Source organism: Lycium barbarum, chromosome 9, assembly GCF_019175385.1.
Source record: "Lycium barbarum isolate Lr01 chromosome 9, ASM1917538v2, whole genome shotgun sequence".
NCBI lineage: Eukaryota > Viridiplantae > Streptophyta > Magnoliopsida > Solanales > Solanaceae > Lycium > Lycium barbarum.
The window spans coordinates 111,513,927-111,532,824 of NC_083345.1; the positions used below are offsets into that span (position 1 = coordinate 111,513,927).

At 34.2% G+C, this 18,898-nt stretch overlaps 3 protein-coding genes across 3 annotated transcripts; all 3 read left to right on the forward strand.

Annotated features, from left to right (window-relative positions):
* Positions 1-1,763: 1,763 nt before the first annotated feature.
* Positions 1,764-5,262, forward strand: LOC132609419 (2-oxoglutarate-dependent dioxygenase 19-like). Its single transcript, XM_060323395.1, has 4 exons — positions 1,764-2,105; positions 2,917-3,152; positions 3,803-4,130; positions 4,825-5,262. The coding sequence occupies exons 1-4, from the start codon at positions 1,863-1,865 to the stop codon at positions 5,077-5,079; spliced, it is 1,062 nt and encodes a 353-aa protein (XP_060179378.1). The 5' UTR covers positions 1,764-1,862; the 3' UTR covers positions 5,080-5,262.
* Positions 5,263-9,997: 4,735 nt separating this feature from the next.
* Positions 9,998-11,039, forward strand: LOC132609420 (GCN5-related N-acetyltransferase 8-like). Its single transcript, XM_060323396.1, has one exon. It carries the CDS (start codon positions 10,128-10,130, stop codon positions 10,791-10,793), a length of 666 nt encoding a protein of 221 aa, XP_060179379.1. The 5' UTR covers positions 9,998-10,127; the 3' UTR covers positions 10,794-11,039.
* Positions 11,040-11,188: 149 nt separating this feature from the next.
* LOC132612175 (uncharacterized) lies at positions 11,189-14,242 on the forward strand. Its single transcript, XM_060326497.1, has 2 exons — positions 11,189-11,559; positions 11,840-14,242. Exons 1-2 carry the CDS (start codon positions 11,548-11,550, stop codon positions 14,240-14,242), a joined length of 2,415 nt encoding a protein of 804 aa, XP_060182480.1. The 5' UTR covers positions 11,189-11,547.
* Positions 14,243-18,898: the final 4,656 nt, after the last annotated feature.

Consider the following 18,898-nt stretch of genomic DNA (forward strand, 5'->3'; position numbering starts at 1 on the left):
CCTCATACGCATCAGCAACAAGATTCCATCTACATACTGCAGTAAAAGTATCAAAACAGTCAGCCACTTCCTGCAACAGGTAGTTAGAGTTGTTGGAACAACTAGTGAACTTGCTACAACAGGTTGTTAACTTGCTGGAACAACTAGTTAACTTGTTGCAATAAGTTAGTAACTTGTTGTAACAACTAGTTACCTTGTTGCAACAAGTTCATCGAATTACATGACTTGTTCAAACAGCATACTGAATTATATACATATATATGAGTGTTGAAACTTACCCAATCCTCCCACCATTCATGCATGTTTGTCATAACCTTGAAGTCTTCGGCCCCAAATTCATGCATTGAGTACAATGCTCTCCCACTCTTTTTGGATTTGATCAAGGTTTCAAGCTTCTTCTTTTTTGGGGGGTTTACACGCTTGAAAATATCAACTTTTTTCAGCACTTGTGGCACAACTTTAGCAGGAGGAGTAGCAATAGACTTCTGTGGAGTACTTGTTTTCCTTGCTCTACAACCACGCTGAGTTTGGTTCGGAGAAATTGGAGCAACGGACATACTTCTCTTATCTCGGGTCAGCTGCCTTCGGTGCAATCCCCCGGTCTGAAGAAAGGACTGAACATACTCGTGCTCATTTGGACTTGCCCTTAGCCCCCAGTCTCACCGGTCTTACATTGACCCGGTTTTTACAGTATACAAAATTATGCTTTCTTCAGATAATGATTGAATAACCGTGATTAAGATTAAATTAACCTATGATTCCAATTGTCATTGTTAATGAATTGACTGGATTATGACAGTTACTAAATCGTGATTCCTGAATTACGATCGAATTGAGATTTGTTTCCTCTTTTATAAAGTTGATCTTGTTAGGTAAATAGATTTGTCTATTTTTTATTGAAGCAACAAAAATAAGTGATGAAATAATTGCATAGCTTGATCGTTGAACTTGAACATAGACATGCGATGGAAAAGATATATTATACTATATATTTTCAGTCAAAACCAAATAGCATAATAGTATATATTTTTTTTAATCTAGTGTCGTTAAGCTCAAGAATATAATTGAATTACCTCAAGATAATTTTTCATACACGTCTCCTAATAAAATAGAGATTAACTTCAATATTTCTAATGCAAAAGAACTTCACAGTATCATGTCATCTGAAACAATTTCTATTACATGTTATGATATACTAATACTGCATACATATTTTTACATTACCAGGGTGGTATATAATAATATACAGTGAACCCAATAAAGCAGTTTAAGTAAAAGATAGAGTTAACGGCCAAAAACATACTTAAGCTATCATATTTTCGCAAGTTTCACATTCCAACTATCAGTTGCTTCTTTTTCTTAGCTGAACTATTATCATCTATGAATTAAAATACACCTCAAGTTCTGGTATGTATTAAAACACAACTCAAGTTTAGGAAATATCGAGATGTGTTTAATGCACACCTAGACTTGAGGTGTACCCAACTGATAGTTGAGGTTTAAACTCGCCAAAAAGTGATAAATTGGGTGTGTTGATTACCAGAATCATACTTCGACGTAAGTGCACTATCATTTTAGGAAAGCTTAATAATTTCCTAGTACTTTTTACCTAAATATTACCATCAAATAGCAAAGCTATATCAAAGTTCGATCAATCAAATATATTAAAGTTTACTAGCAGACAAACTAGCAAGTCAAAAAAAGTTAAAATAGCAAAACAAATATCTCCGATCCATTGGCAAATCAAGTTGATGTTCTCTTATAGAAAGGAGGATATATTAAGTACCTTACTCACCAAGTCATTTGATTATCTCCATATTGTACACACAATATACCATCATTTTTTCTAAGATTAAAGTTAAATGGCTCCTACTCAACCTGCCATTACTGTGAAAATACTTTCTGAGTCACCAAATCTCAAGTCTATTCCTTCAAACTATGTTAACTCTGCTATGTATCCCTCTGATTCCCCTGCATCTGATCCTATTGATTCAAACTCCATCCCTACCGTTGATTTTTCTCTACTCAACTCCACTGATCCTCATCAACGTTCAGAAGCTATCAACAGCCTAAACAAAGCTTGCCAAGACTGGGGATTTTTCATGGTACACTAGAAAAGGGAAAACGGTGTTGTCTTTTATTAATTTTTTGTTGTGTTATTCATGAATGCTTTAAAATATTGCAAAGATTTTCATCTTTGGATCATAGGCGATAGATTTACTTTCATGGTTTCTATAAATATTTTTATTTCACTAATTACGACTATTTTAGATATGTCCTGACACAAAATTATTACTAGAACAAACCGGATCATAGAGCAAGATTTTATAAGTAACCTTTTGGTCAAAAACCATTATATGATGAGTGTTTAGTTAAGCTTATATGCCGGTCAAATTGGCTTATAAGCACTTTTTCGCTTATATACGTATTTGGTAAATACTCCAAGTGCTTATAAGTCAAAATCAACCAAAAATCATAACTTAGTCGTCCTAACTTAGCTTTTCAGCTTATCAGCACTCTAGGTTTGGCTAACTTTTTACTATTTTTTTATATAATTCTCAATACCTTTTCCAAAACAAAATCTCACAGTTCCTCCTCACACCATATCCACTGTTCCTCCATTTCTTAATAAGATACTTTTAAATTTATAATTTTTGGTAAAATTTTGTGAATATTTAAGTCATTTTAACAAAAGAACTGCTGATCCACATTTTTACCAAGCATCATTACCTTATTTTCAGTTTCAACATCTTTATCAAAATGCATTTTGCTTATTTATAAAATTAATTTCAACATTTAAAGCTTATCAGCTATTTATAATATATTAATATTTCGTAACTATTACACACCTAGTTGCCGGTCTCTTTTTTCTTCTTTGTAAGTTTAAAAATATCACTGATTATATGAATGGTGCAGGTGGTAAATCATGGAATACCAGAAAATTTGATGAAGGAAGTAATTGATGGGACTCAAGGATTTTTCAACATGAGAGAGGAAGAGAAGAAAGAGTTTGAAGGGAAGCATGTTTTGGATCCAATAAGGTGTGGTACCAGCTTCAATGCCTCTAAGGAGAAAGCTTTTTTTTGGAGGGACTATCTTAAGGTCTTTGTACATCCTAAATTTCACTCTCCTAGCAAACCCCAAGGATACAGGTACCTTCTTCCATCTAACAATATGTCAATAAAAATTTAAGTTGTATAAAGTATAAAACTAATTTAGTTTAACCTATTATAACTTGTTAATTACAATTTTTATCAAGTTACCGATTAATTAATAATCATCATAAATATTTACTGTGATTATCTTTTTTATTGTGTAAAATATTTACATGTTAAGTACTTGATAGTACTAAAACTAGGTGTGTCAAATGAGTGGATTGGGTGAAATTTGATTAGATCAAAATGAGTTGTGTCAATAAATGACCCGGCCGAAAGTTATTTGTGCTAAAATGAACTAAGAAACGGGTCATAACTCAACCCGCCTATTTTTTACTAAGTATTTAAATTTTCCTAAAGCTTTTTCCCCACCCTTTATTATGGGCTTATGGTTATATACAACGTATCAACAAAGCTTTTTTAAAAAACATTTTGACAGTTTCTCATGGGTACTACGTTCAACCCATATTGTAGATGGGTTGAATTGGACGGATTAAAAGAGGCAGAGCTAATATTCCGCCCTAACTTCAATGAGTTGGATGATTCATGTTTTCATGAGCTAATTTAATCACTATTAGTACCTCGGAAAGTAAATGATTATGAGTTCATTTTTATTTATTTATTCATTTATCTCTTTTGTTTTCTAGTGATACTATGTCGGAGTATAGTGAGAAAACTCGAGAAGTAGCAAAAGGATTACTTGCAGGAATATCAGAAGGCTTAGGACTTGAAGAATGTTTCTTGGACAAAGCTCTAGACATGAAGTCAGGATTTCAGATATTCATTGCAAATTATTACCCACGTTGTCCTCAGCCTGAACTTGCACTTGGAATGCCACCTCATTCAGATCATGGCCTTTTAACGCTTATTATTCAAAACCAAGTTGGAGGTCTACAAGTTCAACATCAAGGCAAATGGATTCATGTCAATGCTCTTCCAAATTCTCTCTTGGTCAATACTGGTGATCATCTTGAGGTAATTAAATTCCTTTTTTATTGTATTTAAATTGTATGTGCTATTGATCGGTGGACAATAGACATAATTAATAAAAATTTAAAATAGGCACTAATTAGTATTCTGACAAAAATGGTACTCCTAAACTTTATACAAAAAAAGTAATTGGTTAAACTACCTGAATCGTGAAGGAATTTGTGTACTGTAAACTACATGAGCCAATGTGCCCTCAGAGTATGTGCATAGGACCAAATATGCTCTTTATATGGGTACAAATAAATTTAGGTCTCTTAGGATTATGACACATGTCAAGATCTGGTGCGATTTGACTTATTAATCTTGTAATTAGGTTAAGTTGGGGAACCTTTGAAAATAAGGGCATATTCGAACCATGTATTTGACGATAAAGACATATATGAGCTAAAGGTATTAACAGATAAATATACTCAATTTCATATAGCACAAGGGCACATTTGAACCTTTGCCGTTCATGATATAATCATACAAACTTCAAGCTCTATATTATATCACTTGTAGTGTAATTACAGATAAATCTATATGACAAGCATTAATCGATATCAAAATGATAACAACACTACTACATATAACAAGTTAAATTGTGCTGGTAGTCTAAAGAAAGTTTTAGACTATAGGTGCGTATAATTTAACTTCAATTAACATTTAGTAACAATGTGTCTTTCTATTGCTTTGGTAGATTTTCAGTAATGGCAAATACAAGAGCAATGTACACAGAGTAGTGGTAAACAACACACGTCCAAGAATATCAGTTGCTGTTGCTCATGGACCATCACTAGAAGCAATTGTGAGCCCTGCTTGCCCATTGGTACAAAGTGAAAGCAACCCTCCAGCTTATATACCAATGAAGTACAAGGATTACATGGAGTTGCAGCAGAGTAATCAACTTCACCAAAAATCCATCTTGGAACAGGTCAAGATTCTTAGGAACTAAATTTTCTTTTTTTCAATGGGGAGCTGTATTTTATATTATTTCTGAGGTTCACATCAATAAATTTTGGTACCTAATAATGGGACGCATTCGTGTAATAAAGTCACAATCTTTTTTTCTTTTTCTCGGAAAGAAAACTAGATTTTATAATTCTTAGTGGTAACTTTAATATACCTTAATGGTCAATTCCGGGGGTGGAGCTACAAGTTTGTTCACAGGTTTTGCAGAACCCTTTTTTGTCTAAACCTTATATTTGTATTTAAAAGTTCAATTAATATATATAAATAATTTTTTCAGAATTCAGCAAGCTGTCTTTTCTAAAATCAGAATCAATAAACTCAAATTTCTAACTCCACCTCTAGTTGATGCATAATACCAACCAACAACATGCCCATTGTAACTCTACAAGGGGGTCTGAAGAGGGTAGAGTGTATGCACTCCTTACCCCTACCTTGCGAAGGTAGAGACTATTTCCGATAGACTCTTAGCTCAAGGAAAGTCATACAAAGCAGTTATGGAAAAAGAAAATATGAAAGCAAAGAAATCATGAGAAAATAATAAAGAAAGCATCATGATCATGAAAGAAAGGAATGGTAACAACAGCTAAATAATGCGATAACCGAAGTACAAAAAAATAGATATTAACAAATATCAAAGAACAAGTAACTACGAGAATAATACTAATACTATTGGTATGAAAGGAGAAGCCGAAACGGTGCTCCAAATTATCACCTAGTCTATCTCATAGAACAACGTAACGAGACAATGCTCAACTGTCTACTAACCGTCTATCTTAATCCACGCCCTCTATGTTGCCATAAATAAATTTAAAATCTATAGTAACTGAGTTAAAAATTTATTTTGTTGGTAATGCAATGACAACATAAGCAATTGCAATTCGAGAGGCGGTTCTTTTCGCTATTCAACAGGGTTGGAGAAAAGATATGTGTAAAACAGTTTGTGCAAGTGACAAACAGAAATTTTACTCCTCCATTGGATGTTCATTAATCTATGTGCATATATTTGGCATCTTAGTAATTACCTAGATCTTGTTGGAGGTATATATCGGTAGAAAATATAACACTTGCAGTCATAAGCTAGCAAAATTAGATATACCTTAGTGAGGTATCTCATGGGACGGGTAGTTTAATTTTAAAATTTGATATCTATTAATGAATGGTAAATTTGACTCAGCTGGTTGTTTAAAAAATATTTTAAATAATATACCGACTTACTCGTTTGGTTCGTCAGAAAAATTACTCCTATTTTCCGGTTAAAATTATCATTATGTCGGTCGGTTTTTTTTATTTCCGTGTTTTGACGCTAAAAAAGCGACAGAATTCAATGGCTTTCTTGTAAAAAAAAAAAAAAAAAACTTTAATTCCTTACGATTGGGTCGTGTTTTGAGCAATGTTTTAAAAGGCAGTTTCAGGACTCGCCCTAGGGCGAGGCACTGGCAAAACGCCTCGAGACTCACGTTCGAGGCTTAGTTCCTGTGAGGCTTACGCCCTAAGGCCCGACTGTACGCCCTAAACCTGCCTAACGCCCAACGCTCTCGGCTCGCCTAACAGTTCTTACACAAATTATATGTTAAATTTCTTAATTAAAATCGCTGACCTTTATAATTCTTTAACAAATGAATGATACTTTATAGTTTTTAATCTATATAAATAAGAATATTGGATGTAACTCAAATAACAAGTCGTAGTATTGCATATTTGCTATTTGAGAACATTATGAGGGTGAATATCACTTAATATTTCTCTTAAAAATACTATAGCCAATTTGTACATTTTCACTTGTCATTGGCAGAGGCGGATCCAGGATTTGAAACTTATGGGTTCCCAGTAAACTCAAATTAATATACAATAATAATCGAAAAAGGAAGATATTTAATATATACATATGTAATTATGTATATATACTACTGAAAACTTAAAGATAGCTAGCTAAACAGTCAAATTCATCGCTAATCCTATTTAGCGACGGATTAATGATAAGTTATCAAAAATTTCTATTTGCGACTAGCGATTTAGCGAAAGATTAATGATGACATTCATAGCTAATTCTTAACTTTTTTTTTGTACACAGTGAAATTTCAAGACAATGGTTAAAAAAAATTAAGAGAAATTGTAATACAATAGAAAAAAGAAAAAAAGAAGAGAGAATGAAAGACAGCAAGTTTAAATTTGGCCGTGGTCTTTTTTCAATTTTGACTTTTGGGGTTTTGTAAAAGAAAAAGTGAAACAAAGTACTTGATGGGGTTAAAGGTGCCCGAAGTAAGTTTTGTTTGAAAACGAGCACCTTTTCAACACCTAAAATGACGATCCGAACGAATACGTATCCTTGATGTATTGAGCCTACATTATTGTACGTAGAAAAAAATATCAGGTTCTATATAAAATATTGACGTTTTGGAGTCTTGAGACACGACTAATCATTGGTCAAAGTATGAAAAAAAACACTAAGTGTTTCAAAAAATAAAGTTGGCCAATTTTTTTTTTGGTACTGGTTCCGATAAATATTATCTCAGATTGTTGGACAGCCCACAATTTACAATATATATATATATTTGTAAAATGTGGATTGATCCACGTTATACAAAATTATTTGTATAACGTGGATCAGTCCACGTTATACCTTTTAATTTATTTATTTTTTAATTTTTCAGTGATCATTCTCTGACAATGGAAAAAAAATTGGGGTATAACGTGGACTGCTCCACGTTATATCCGTTTTGGTCTGTAAATTTTTTGCTACCCCCTTTTAATTTATACCGTGTATTTTTATACTCTTCAGGCTCCGGACTCTAAACTAATCTCTTGTCCACAAACAAAATATAGCTACTTTATTGTCATTGGGCAGTAGGGGTCACATAATCAAACAGCTTTTGTCATTTTGTCTACTTATAACCGGTAATCTCCAGACGATCCAATTGCTGCTTATTTTCAATACTTTCAATTCTTTATTACCATTCAATTTAGTACTGTTGACGCATGCCTCATTCACGCACGAAATTCGTGCGTGAAAGGGTCAAATTCCAATTTTGCAGGTAGTTTGATCCTTTCACGCACGAATTTCGTGCGTGAATTCTATTTATGTACTTTTTTTTTTTTTTGTATTAGTTTGGTTCAACTTTTTTTTTTTGATACTACAAAAGTCGCGGATTCTCCGGAAACAGCTATTTTCAATTGGACTTTTGGACTTGTCCAATTGCAAGCATTATTAGAGACCATAACTTCATTATCCTTTTATCCGGAAACAGCTATTTTCAATTGGACTTTTGGACTTGTCCAGTTGCAAGCATTATTAGAGACCATAACTTCATTATCCTTTTATCCGGAAACAGCTATTTTCAATTGGACTTTTGGACTTGTCCAGTTGCAAGCATTATTAGAGACCATAACTTCATTATCCTTTTATCCGGAAACAGCTATTTTCAATTGGACTTTTGGACTTGTCCAGTTGCAAGCATTATGAAGCTTAAGCTGGCTACTGGCTCCATCACAGCTGGAATTAGAAAATAGTTCACACAAATAAAGTGCGTTCAACTCTTCAAAAGTTGGTAATCAGTTGACTACTCAAACTTTGCAATGAAATAAACTAGGAGTGGAAGTTAGAGTGATCAATTCGAATTTGTGTACGGAGTAAAAACAAAATATGAAAGTTTCATGACCAATCGAACCGATACTGGGGTAAACAGAGGAGGAGAATTTATTGAATGCCCTCAGGAATTTATTAAAGTAGTAATATATTATGTTTCGAAAGGATATTTTTTCCTTTTTCTTTTTTATATGGATCACTGTAGCTATAAAAAGACTAAAAATAAAAAATAAAATAAAAAGAAAAAAAAAGAAAAAGGAGTTTCCTCCATTTTCCTTGTGTGAAATTAACCCTCAAATGGATACCATATATTTGCGTATCGGGGGGTTTTTAATAGCATAATTGGTTGGCTACCTGAAATTTCACATTATTGGTGAGGGTTCGATTCCCACCTTGTCTTCCCCTACCCCCTATGTAATTAAAAAAAAAAATGTGTATTGCTTTGACATTTTTTTAAAAAAAGCATACCAATTTTTTTTTAAAACTTTTTTAGGTTAACTATAAAACTACCGTCCAAACCATTTGAGCTAGCTCGGTTTTTTGCTCATGCCTAGCTAGTTTGGACTAAAAAGTTGGTAGAACTAACACGATCATTTTTGATCCTGTAGTCGTAATAATCAGGGGTGGAGTTAGAGTATCACTTACGGGTCAGTAGTTTTTTGCTTAGACTCTATATTGATGTTACAAATTTAATAAATATGTATAAAAAATATCGTATTACATCACATAAAATTGCAAAATCACGACGACTTTCGTTTTACACTTGGTTTTACATGTTGGAAATTTCAATTTCAAGAATTTGTTTCGACATTTATTTTAATATCTATAAAAATGGTACTTTATTTACGATATTTAAGAAATATCACATTAAAATTTCCAATATATATATATATTAATGTCGCTAAATAAATAGTGAAATTTTTCTGCGACCTTTTCAATCTTTGATCCTTGATTAACTCAGAATTGGTACGTTGTATCTCCCTTCTTTTGAATATATTTGTTTTTTCCCGCTGGCTAAATGAGAATAGCACATGGCATTTTAATATAAAATATATACGGCTAGGTTTGTTTTCTTGCAGTAGCGAAGACACACTTGGTCATGTTAACTCAACTGAAAAGTTCAGTTGACAAAGTAACAAGTTAAACTAGCGATGGCTAGACTGCTAGAGCCAAAGACGAGTCAATATATGCTTTTCAGTCAACCAAAAGCTACTCTTGATGTGATATGTTATAAAAATATCTATTTGAATGATTAAGGAAGTAGTCCCTCTATTTTATCCACTGCAATTTGGTGACAATATTTTTATAAAGATATTTGTCTTTGTTTTTTTTTTTTTTTTTTCATTTGAATAAAGGTGTCACGAAACAATAGAACATATATACTGTCTTACCATATTTGAAAACTTTTCCTATAGTCGCAACTATTATCATAGTTTACAATACATCCAATGGCCGAAAAAGTCAGTTTCGACACCCAAATCTCTGGTAGAGTTCGTATAGCCACAGAATCTGACGTGCCACACCTCCACAAACTCATGTATCAAATGGCGAAATATCACAATTATACTAAGGTTTTTAATGCCACTGAGGCTTCCATCTCTACCAATCTTTTCAATTCCAATAATCCTTGCCCTCCTTTCTACTCAGTGACAACATTCATTCTTGAAGTCTCACCCGACACTTTTCCTCAAAAAACCACTAAAAATTCCATTTTTGACCCAATTTTGAAAACCATCAATCTTGATTCACCTATATTAGATCCAGAATTAGAACTGTTCAACACCGATGAACATAATAACGTCTTTGTAGCTGGCTATGTCCTTTTCTTCCCTAGCTATTCGGGGTACTTTGAGAAACCCGGTTTCTTTATAGAAAACAAGTATGTTAGGGAGTGTTATAGAAAGTATGGATTTGGGAAGATGTTGTTTTCTGCTGTGGCATCGCAGGCAGTTAAAATGGGGTTCACTAAAGTTGACTGGTTAACAGTTGGGTGGAATAATAATGCAATTGATTTTTATCTTGGAATGGGGGTTTATATCATGGGAGATGTCAAACGTTTTAGGCTTTCTGGTGAAGGGCTTGATGCATTTGCTACAAGTGATCGAGGATGCTAACAAGTTTTGCTAAGTGGATGCCAAGATTGATGGTCGTTATTATGATCATAGACGAATCAAAATTTAGAGTCAAAAGATTCAATACTGAGTGTTATCGAACATTAAGTTTTATTTGCAATATGCATATATGATTCGAGCCGAAACAATATGTACGGACAAATTCATAACTCGCCCTATATAAATTCGTCTCTAAAACCGAGTACCACATTTAAGTTAATTATTATAACAAGCAGTATATACTTTTCAGTATTTTTTCTCCTGAAGGGTTCCCAGGGGCGGATCTACGTAGAGCCCAGGGTGTTCATCCGAACCCCCTTCGTCGGGAAATTACACTGTTTATATAGCGTCAAAATTTTGTTTTATGTGTATATATGTAATAATGAACCCCCTTATTACAATCCAAATACTTGGTTGAGCGGCGAAGGGGGTTCAGTTTCGCGCATGGGATGCGGGTTCAAACCCCGCTTGCAACATATTCTCAATATTTTTCCTTCAGGCGTTTTCAATATTTTTTAAAACAAACAAAACGACCACGTTTAATAACTGGGCAGATCTAATTGGGATTTGAATAAAATCCCTAATCTAAAAGGCAAATAATAAAAAAACCCTATTGCATAGTTCCTGCTCTTTCACTCTTTTACATTTCACACGACCTCACTATTCATTTCTGCCTCTTACATTTTTTTTTTTGCTCTATTGATACTTGATTGTTGCTGAAGCTGTTGCGCTCGTTGTTGCTCTCCAGTCTCCATCCATGGCTTCCTCAGTAAGTTCTTAGTTCCCTTCTTTTTCTATTTTTTCTCAAGAGAATAGGCATTATTCAAACACAAATTCATTTTTGCAGAATGATATACAAATGGTCTACAAAGATAATTTCTTCTATAAATTTAGCATGTTCCTAAATCCTAATAGGACAAGCAATTAATATATCAGAATAGCAGAGATATTTTTTTTTCCAGAATTCTATATATTTGCTATGAAGATTAGATAGATTGCTTCAATTTGCTGGTAACTAGTCTAACAAAATTCTTACTTTTACGATTCAGTCTCAACATTCACTGAAAAAGTATTTTACCAAAGTACCAAAATCAAGTTTAGCGTCTCCTAGTCAACTTAACCAAGAAGCAAATGCCAACTGTTCAGAAGTAGCGTTACATTCTTCTCAAGAATTTGATTTGAGTACTTTAAACTATGATCCGGGTGAAAGAACTCCAATTTTGGACTATCATCCAAATCATCGTGATGTTATTAGAAGAGCATACCTTCAGAATGGCCCTTGTCAACCTCGGTTGCTTCAGCGTGAGTATCCTCAAACGAATATTTCTGGATCAATGCGTCGTTTTAATTCTGAATGGTTTGATGATGTATATCATGATTGGTTGGAGTATAGTGTTAGTAAAGACGCAGTCTATTGTTTGTATTGTTATCTATTTAAAGGCCATAGCATTCATCAAGGTGGAGGTGAAGTATTTTCAACTACTGGGTTTAAGAGTTGGCACAAAAAGAGTAGTCTTGGGGGACATATCGGTCTACAGAACAGCGTACATAATCAATCAAAAAAGAAATGTCAAGATCTAATGCGACAACAACAGTCTGTTGAATTTTCACTTGGGAGACAATTTAATCAATTTAAACATGCATATTGGGTTCGCTTAAGTGCTTCAGTTGATGTAGTAAGGCTTCTTGTAACTCAAGGATTTGCATTTCGAGGTCACGATGAATCTAAATCATCACTTAGTAGGGGTAATTTTCTTCATATTCTCTCATGGTATGGGAAAAAGTGTGATAATATTCGTGATTATGTACTGGAACATGCTCCTCAAAATGATCAAATGACTTCTCCAGGGATTCAGAAAGATATAGTGACATCATGTAAAATAGAAACCATTAAAGTTATTCTTGATGAATTAAATGGTGACTACTTTGCTTTACTAGTTGATGAGTCTTTTGATGTGTCACGCAAGGAGCAAATGGCTATTGTCTTACGATATATTGATAGAAAGGGAATTGTGATGGAGCGACTTATTGACATTGTTCACGTTCAAGATACTAGTGCTTTATCTTTAAAGAGGGCGATCGTTAATTTACTTGCTCAACATTCCTTGAGTCTATCACATATACGTGGACAATGTTATGATGGGGCAAGCAATATGCAAGGTGAGATCAATGGCCTTAAAATGTTGATTAGGCAAGAAAGTAGATCGGCTCATTCCATTCATTGTTTTGCTCATCAACTTCAACTAACTCTTGTTGCAGTCTCTAAAAAATGTATTGAAGTGGGAAAACTTGTGGTATTGGTTTCAAATATTTTGAATGTATTAGGATCTTCTTTTAAGCGTATGGATGAATTTCGAGATTCTCAAAAAGAAAGAATTCAAGAGGCATTAGATATGGGTGAGCTTATAACCGGTAGGGGCTTGAATCAAGAACTTGGTCTTTCAAGAGCTTGTGATACTCGTTGGGGATCTCATTATAAATCTTTTAACAATTTTATTCTTATGTATGGCTCTATTGTTAATGTTCTTGAATCACTTGTTCACGATGCACGATTAATGGATGAAAGAGCCAAGGCAATGGGATATCTCGACGCTTGTCGAACATATGAGGTTGCATTCATGTTGCATTTGATGAGTGAGGTTTTAGCAATCACAAATGAGGTTAACAAATGCTTACAAAAAAAGGAGCAAGATTTGGCAAATGCCATGCTACTTCTTGAAGTAGCAAAAATAAGGTTGCAAGCTTATAGGGATGAGGAATGGGATTCTCTCATTGCTAAGGTATCTTTATTTTGTATCAAGCATGAAATTTTGGTACCTAACTTTAAGGATCCATATGTTAGCTCTTTAAGATCACGACGAAGACTTGGTGACAATACAGTCTTACATCATTATCGTGTTGAAGTGTTTTGCAATATTATTGATTGGCAACTTCAAGAGCTTAAAGATCGTTTTGGCGAAGCGACGACTAATTTGCTTCGTGGAATTGCTTGTTTGAATCCAATTGACTCTTTTTCAAGTTTCGACATCAGAAAGATAATGAAAATGGCTGCGTTATATCCTGATGACTTTGATGAGTTCAATATGAGTGCTCTTGAGAATCAACTTGCAAGTTACATTATTGATGTTCGTGATGTTGATGAAAGGTTTTTCGATCTAAAAGGGCTTTGTGATCTTTCGAAAAGATTAGTTCAGACAAAGAAGCATTCAAATTATCCTCTTGTATTCCGCTTAGTGAAACTTGCTTTGCTTTTGCCAGTTGCCACTGCATCCGTTGAAAGAGCTTTTTCGGCAATGAAGTTTATCAAGAATGACTTGCGGAGTCAAATGAGTGATGATTTTTTGAGCGGTTGTTTGGTGCCTTATCTAGAAAAAGATTTATTTGATAATATTTCTAATGATGCTATTATTAAGACATTTCAAGAAATGAAACCTCGTAGAGTACAATTGTAAAGCTCTATGGTTCTTGCATAGTCTAACTTAGTTTCCACTCCAAAAGCTTACTAGCTCCATGGTTCTTGCATAGTCTAACTTAGTTTCCACTCCAAAAGCTTACTAGCTTTTGTTTTTGCTTCAAAAGCTCCCAAGCTTTTGCTTTTGTAATATGGCACCTTCCAGTTGCCTTTGATAATGGAAACTTCTTACTTCCAGTTTTCTCCTCTGATTCTGCAACTTTCTCTTGGTACTCTGCTTAACTTTGTCTATTAATCTTTCTAGATTGATTCTGTGATAAATTCTCATATTTCATGTTTTTATGGTTTAATTTTTGTGCCTTTCATCAATATGTCTGTTGTCTGTTTACTATATGGTGGTCCATAAGTTATGCAATGTGAATCTGATTGCTGGTCTGTAATATGGCTTGTTTGAGGTTTTCCTTTATGTATTTATTTGCTACAGAGACCTGTTCGTGTGAGTTGGACTTTGATTCTTTGACAAGAGGTCAGTTGTTTCTCTTTTTATTTACTATTCTTAAATTTTAAACATGTTAATGATCCTGTGAGTGTTGTGAAAATATTGTTAGTTTCGTTTCATGTAGCACACAAATAGACAATCCAGTATTCCAAAGGTGACGCTTGTAGTTTATGTTAGGCATGACAACATTATGACAATTAAGTAGCATGCTTTGCGAGCTGAATGTTATTGTGATATTTACTGTCTGTTTATAGAGGCGGAGCCAAATGGTGGCCAGGGTGTTCACCTAAACCCCCTTCGGCGAAAAATTACCATGTATACACAAGGTTAATTTTTTTTTTTATGTATAAATTGTAGATGTTGAACTCCATTGACTTCTTCGTTTCTTACTCTTTTATATTTTTGAACCCCCTTAGTGAAAATCCTGGCTCCGCCACTGAGGGTTCCCCGTAGTGATTTTCCTCTTACTTTATGTCAAACTACCTTTCCACTTTAAGAATGAAGAAGAGAGTCAATAACCCAAAAAATCCCCAAATATTCGAAATGTACAAACCTTTTCTTACTAAAAATTTACCCCCACTCACGATTTACATCAAACTATATTAATATATTACAATTAAGCGATAAATTGAGGTAGAAGTATGTATTAACTAGTCATGATTTAGTAATAAAGTTAAATATAACATAAATTACGAATAGATATCATGCATGTATTGATTTGATATAAATATTATTTATGAGTAGTTAAGTATTTTTCATCTCGCCTCCTTTTCCCTTCTAACTCTAACTCTGTGTGGTCTCTACCCAAGTGCGAACACATAGAATTTTATATTAAGGTGAATCCCCACTCTAATCCAGTTAAATAAATTTACAAAGGGATTCAAGTTCATGTAATTCCACTAATTAATGATAGGGAGAAAGGCTAGTTCAGTGTTTCCAAAGATCGACAAAGTGTGCATTTTGAAAATTCGAAAAGAGTTGTATTGAGAACAAACTTGGGGTACAACCATGCCCCTAGCTTTATGAGCTTGTTTGAGCATTCACCCCAATAAAGTTGCAGTACTGCAACTTTCTCATCCAGTATAGCTTTTACATTTTCCTTGTGAGGAAATGCAAGAATAACACCAACAGTAAGTTTAAGGAACGACAGAGATTTAGACAAGAAGCAGCAGATTGAACAAGAGGGTCAAGATACAATTAACTACCAGACCAATTAAAAATGAAGTAGACCTACAGGGTGACTGGACGAAGTAATAGTGCAACGGGCATAACTGTTGGGTCTACGAACAAAGTCCCACATTTGTAGCTGGAAAAAAAAAAGTTACTTATAAGGTGTTGGATACTCTTAATGGTGTGAAGCCTTTTGGAGAAAACTGTGCAGACTTAGCCCAAATCGGATTTATTACACCTTATTAAGAATATCCTTGGACCATTTTAGCCCATTAATAACTGGAGAAAGAGGTCAGTGAAATAAGCTGAGAAGGTGATAGAAAAAGTAGCTGAGCTACTAGTGCCGACTGAAAGCAGAAATAGACCTCCATAGAGACTGTCACCTCTTTTCCCTCATAGACTTGCAAAGCAAAGGAAGGAGGATCAATACAGGAAGTTTATTGAAATCCTGACAGTTGAGTGTCAACATTCCCCTGCTAGAGGTATTGAAATATATGCCTAGGTATGCTAAATTGATGAAAGACTTTTTGCCAAAGGAGATTGACTTCCAAGAAAAATTTACATAGAACAACCCGAAGAGTTTGTAGTTCCCGAAAACAGAAAAAAAGGTGCGTCGACTTGTTAAATGTCTTTACGGACTAAACCAAGCACCCAAATAATAACATGCGGATTTTTGATCGTACAATATTGTCAAATGGTTTCACAATTAATGAATGTGATAAATTGGTGTACATTAAAAATAACTCCAATAAAGTGGTCATTGTTTGTCTATGATTGGATGATATGTTGATAATGAATTATGACATTGCCAACATAAACACTACTAAGTGTATGCTTACTAATAAGTTTGATATAACAGACTAATAAGGAGTTGCTGACTTAATTTTGGGAATTAAGATCCATAAGACTCTACAAGGTCTAGTATTATCTCAATCTCAATACATTAAGACGTTACTTGACAAGTTCAAGTATTTAGACTTCAAAGTTGCAATGACGTTGATAGATGTAAACCTAGCTTTTTCAAAGAATAAAGGTACAGTAAGTCTTAATTGAACTATGCTCGAGTGTTGGAAGCTATCAACACATGAGTGATCTAAATAAACTCATTGGATAACAATGAAATGAATTTTTGGATATTTGAAACATATCCAAAATTTTGCTTAGCGTTACAATAAATGCTTTTACGGTTATTGAGGAATATAGTGACATAAATTAGATCACCGGGTCAACCAAAACTAAGTTCATAAGTGAATATGTTTCACCGTTGGGGGAGGTATAGTGTCTTAAAAATCGTCCAAACAGACATACATCGCTCGCTCAAGAATGAAATCTAAGTTCATAACTTTAGACAAGGCTAATGAAGAAGCTGAATGAATTTGTAGTTTCTTGTAAGACAACCCATTTTAGCCCAAATCATTGACACCTATATTCATACATTGTGATAGTCAAGCAACAATAGGTAGGGCTGGGAGCATTATGCATAGCGGAAAATCACATCATATAAACGAAGACATAATATTGTTAAACAACTACACACTAGTGGAATTATCACAATTGACTACGTGAAGTCAAGATACGTCAGATTCACTTACAAAAGGCCTAACTAGGAATGCGGTTGAAAATCATCAAGGGGAATGAGACTGTGGCCCAAAATTTAGATTCAATGAGAATAAACAAAATTATGTATGACGGTTCAACCCATTCTCGTGATATGACAATATTTAGAGACAAGGATAAATCGTTAAGGCTTTTTAATGCTTCCAAAGTTTGATATGATATAATCAAAAAAGTGTATCTATGGGTTACACGTTTATGATTCATCTATCTGAGTGTGAAGTATTAGTCATTTCAAGGAGAATGATTGTAAGGACAATTTTCTAGGCACTCATGAAATTAGACGGTGGTAATGACTGAAACGAACACAACAATGAGGATCAAAGACGGTCAAGAGTTAATTGTGTGACTTATGTTGTCTAAATATACACTAAAGTTCAAAAGTTAAAGGATACATATTACATCTATCGATTGGCCAAGTATCTTTGATATATGTTCACTAAGGAAAGTTCAAAGAGAAACTTGGGCTTATTAATTATAGGTGACTAAAAAGTTTCAAAATTGAGTGGAGGTAACTCGAGTTTTTTTTTTATTGGGTAGAGGTGTTAATATTTGGATTAGTGATTAAGGGCTTTTGGCCATATTCCAACTTGCCCAACAGTTTGTTTTTAACACTTTAGCCCTAAGCTTTATTTTTAACACTTTGCCCCCAAGTTTTATTTTTTACACTTTGGCCCAACTTAATAAAATCCTAATTACCTAAAATTGGTGGGGGGGAAATCCCAAAAAACACACCACCCCCCCCCCCCTCCTCGCACCTCTCACCCTCTCCCCCCGCCCCCCACCCCCAAACAAAAATTTTAAAAAGTTTTGATTTTTTTTTTTCACCAGCAACCCCCCCCCCCCCCAAACCGCAATTGTTTTTAAAAAATTTTTTGATATTTTTTTGGTTTTACACCAACACCCCCACCCCCCCCCCCCCCACCCCCAAAAAAAAAAGAAATTTAAAAAGTTTTGAATTTTTTTGTTTTTTCACCAGCCCCCCGCCTCATCCTCCCACCCCCTCCCCCACACACCCCGTGACCCAACACACCACACATCCACCCTCCAAAAAAAAATTGGTTTTAAAAAAAAAAGTTTTGAAAAGTTTTTGTTTTTGGTTTTTTGTACCCCCCCCCCCCTCCCCCGCGCAAAAAAAAAAAAAATTTCTTGATAAGAAATTTTTAATTTTTTTTTTTGGTTTCTTACTCCACCCACCCACGCAACTTTTGTTTTAAAAAAAAAACTATTTTTGGTTTTTTGCACCACCCACCCCAAAAAAATAAAAATCTTGAAAAGAAGTTTTGATTGTTTTTTTTTTTTGTTTCTTACTCGACCGACCCACCCTGCCACCCCCCTCCTCCTCCTCTTTTGCTGCTGCTTTCTCCTTTTATTTAGAAAAAAGTTGCTCAAGAAAAAAAACACAAACTCACC

Excerpts from the sequence above, each read along its gene's own strand:
- LOC132609419 (XM_060323395.1), top strand. The coding sequence starts at position 1,863 with ATGGCTCCTACTCAACCTGCCATTACTGTGAAAATACTTTCTGAGTCA. Across the intron at positions 2,106-2,916 it reads AAGACTGGGGATTTTTCATG|GTGGTAAATCATGGAATACC; the intron begins GTACACTAGAAA and ends TGAATGGTGCAG. Across the intron at positions 3,153-3,802 it reads AGCAAACCCCAAGGATACAG|TGATACTATGTCGGAGTATA; the intron begins GTACCTTCTTCC and ends TTTGTTTTCTAG.
- LOC132609420 (XM_060323396.1), top strand. The coding sequence starts at position 10,128 with ATGGCCGAAAAAGTCAGTTTCGACACCCAAATCTCTGGTAGAGTTCGT.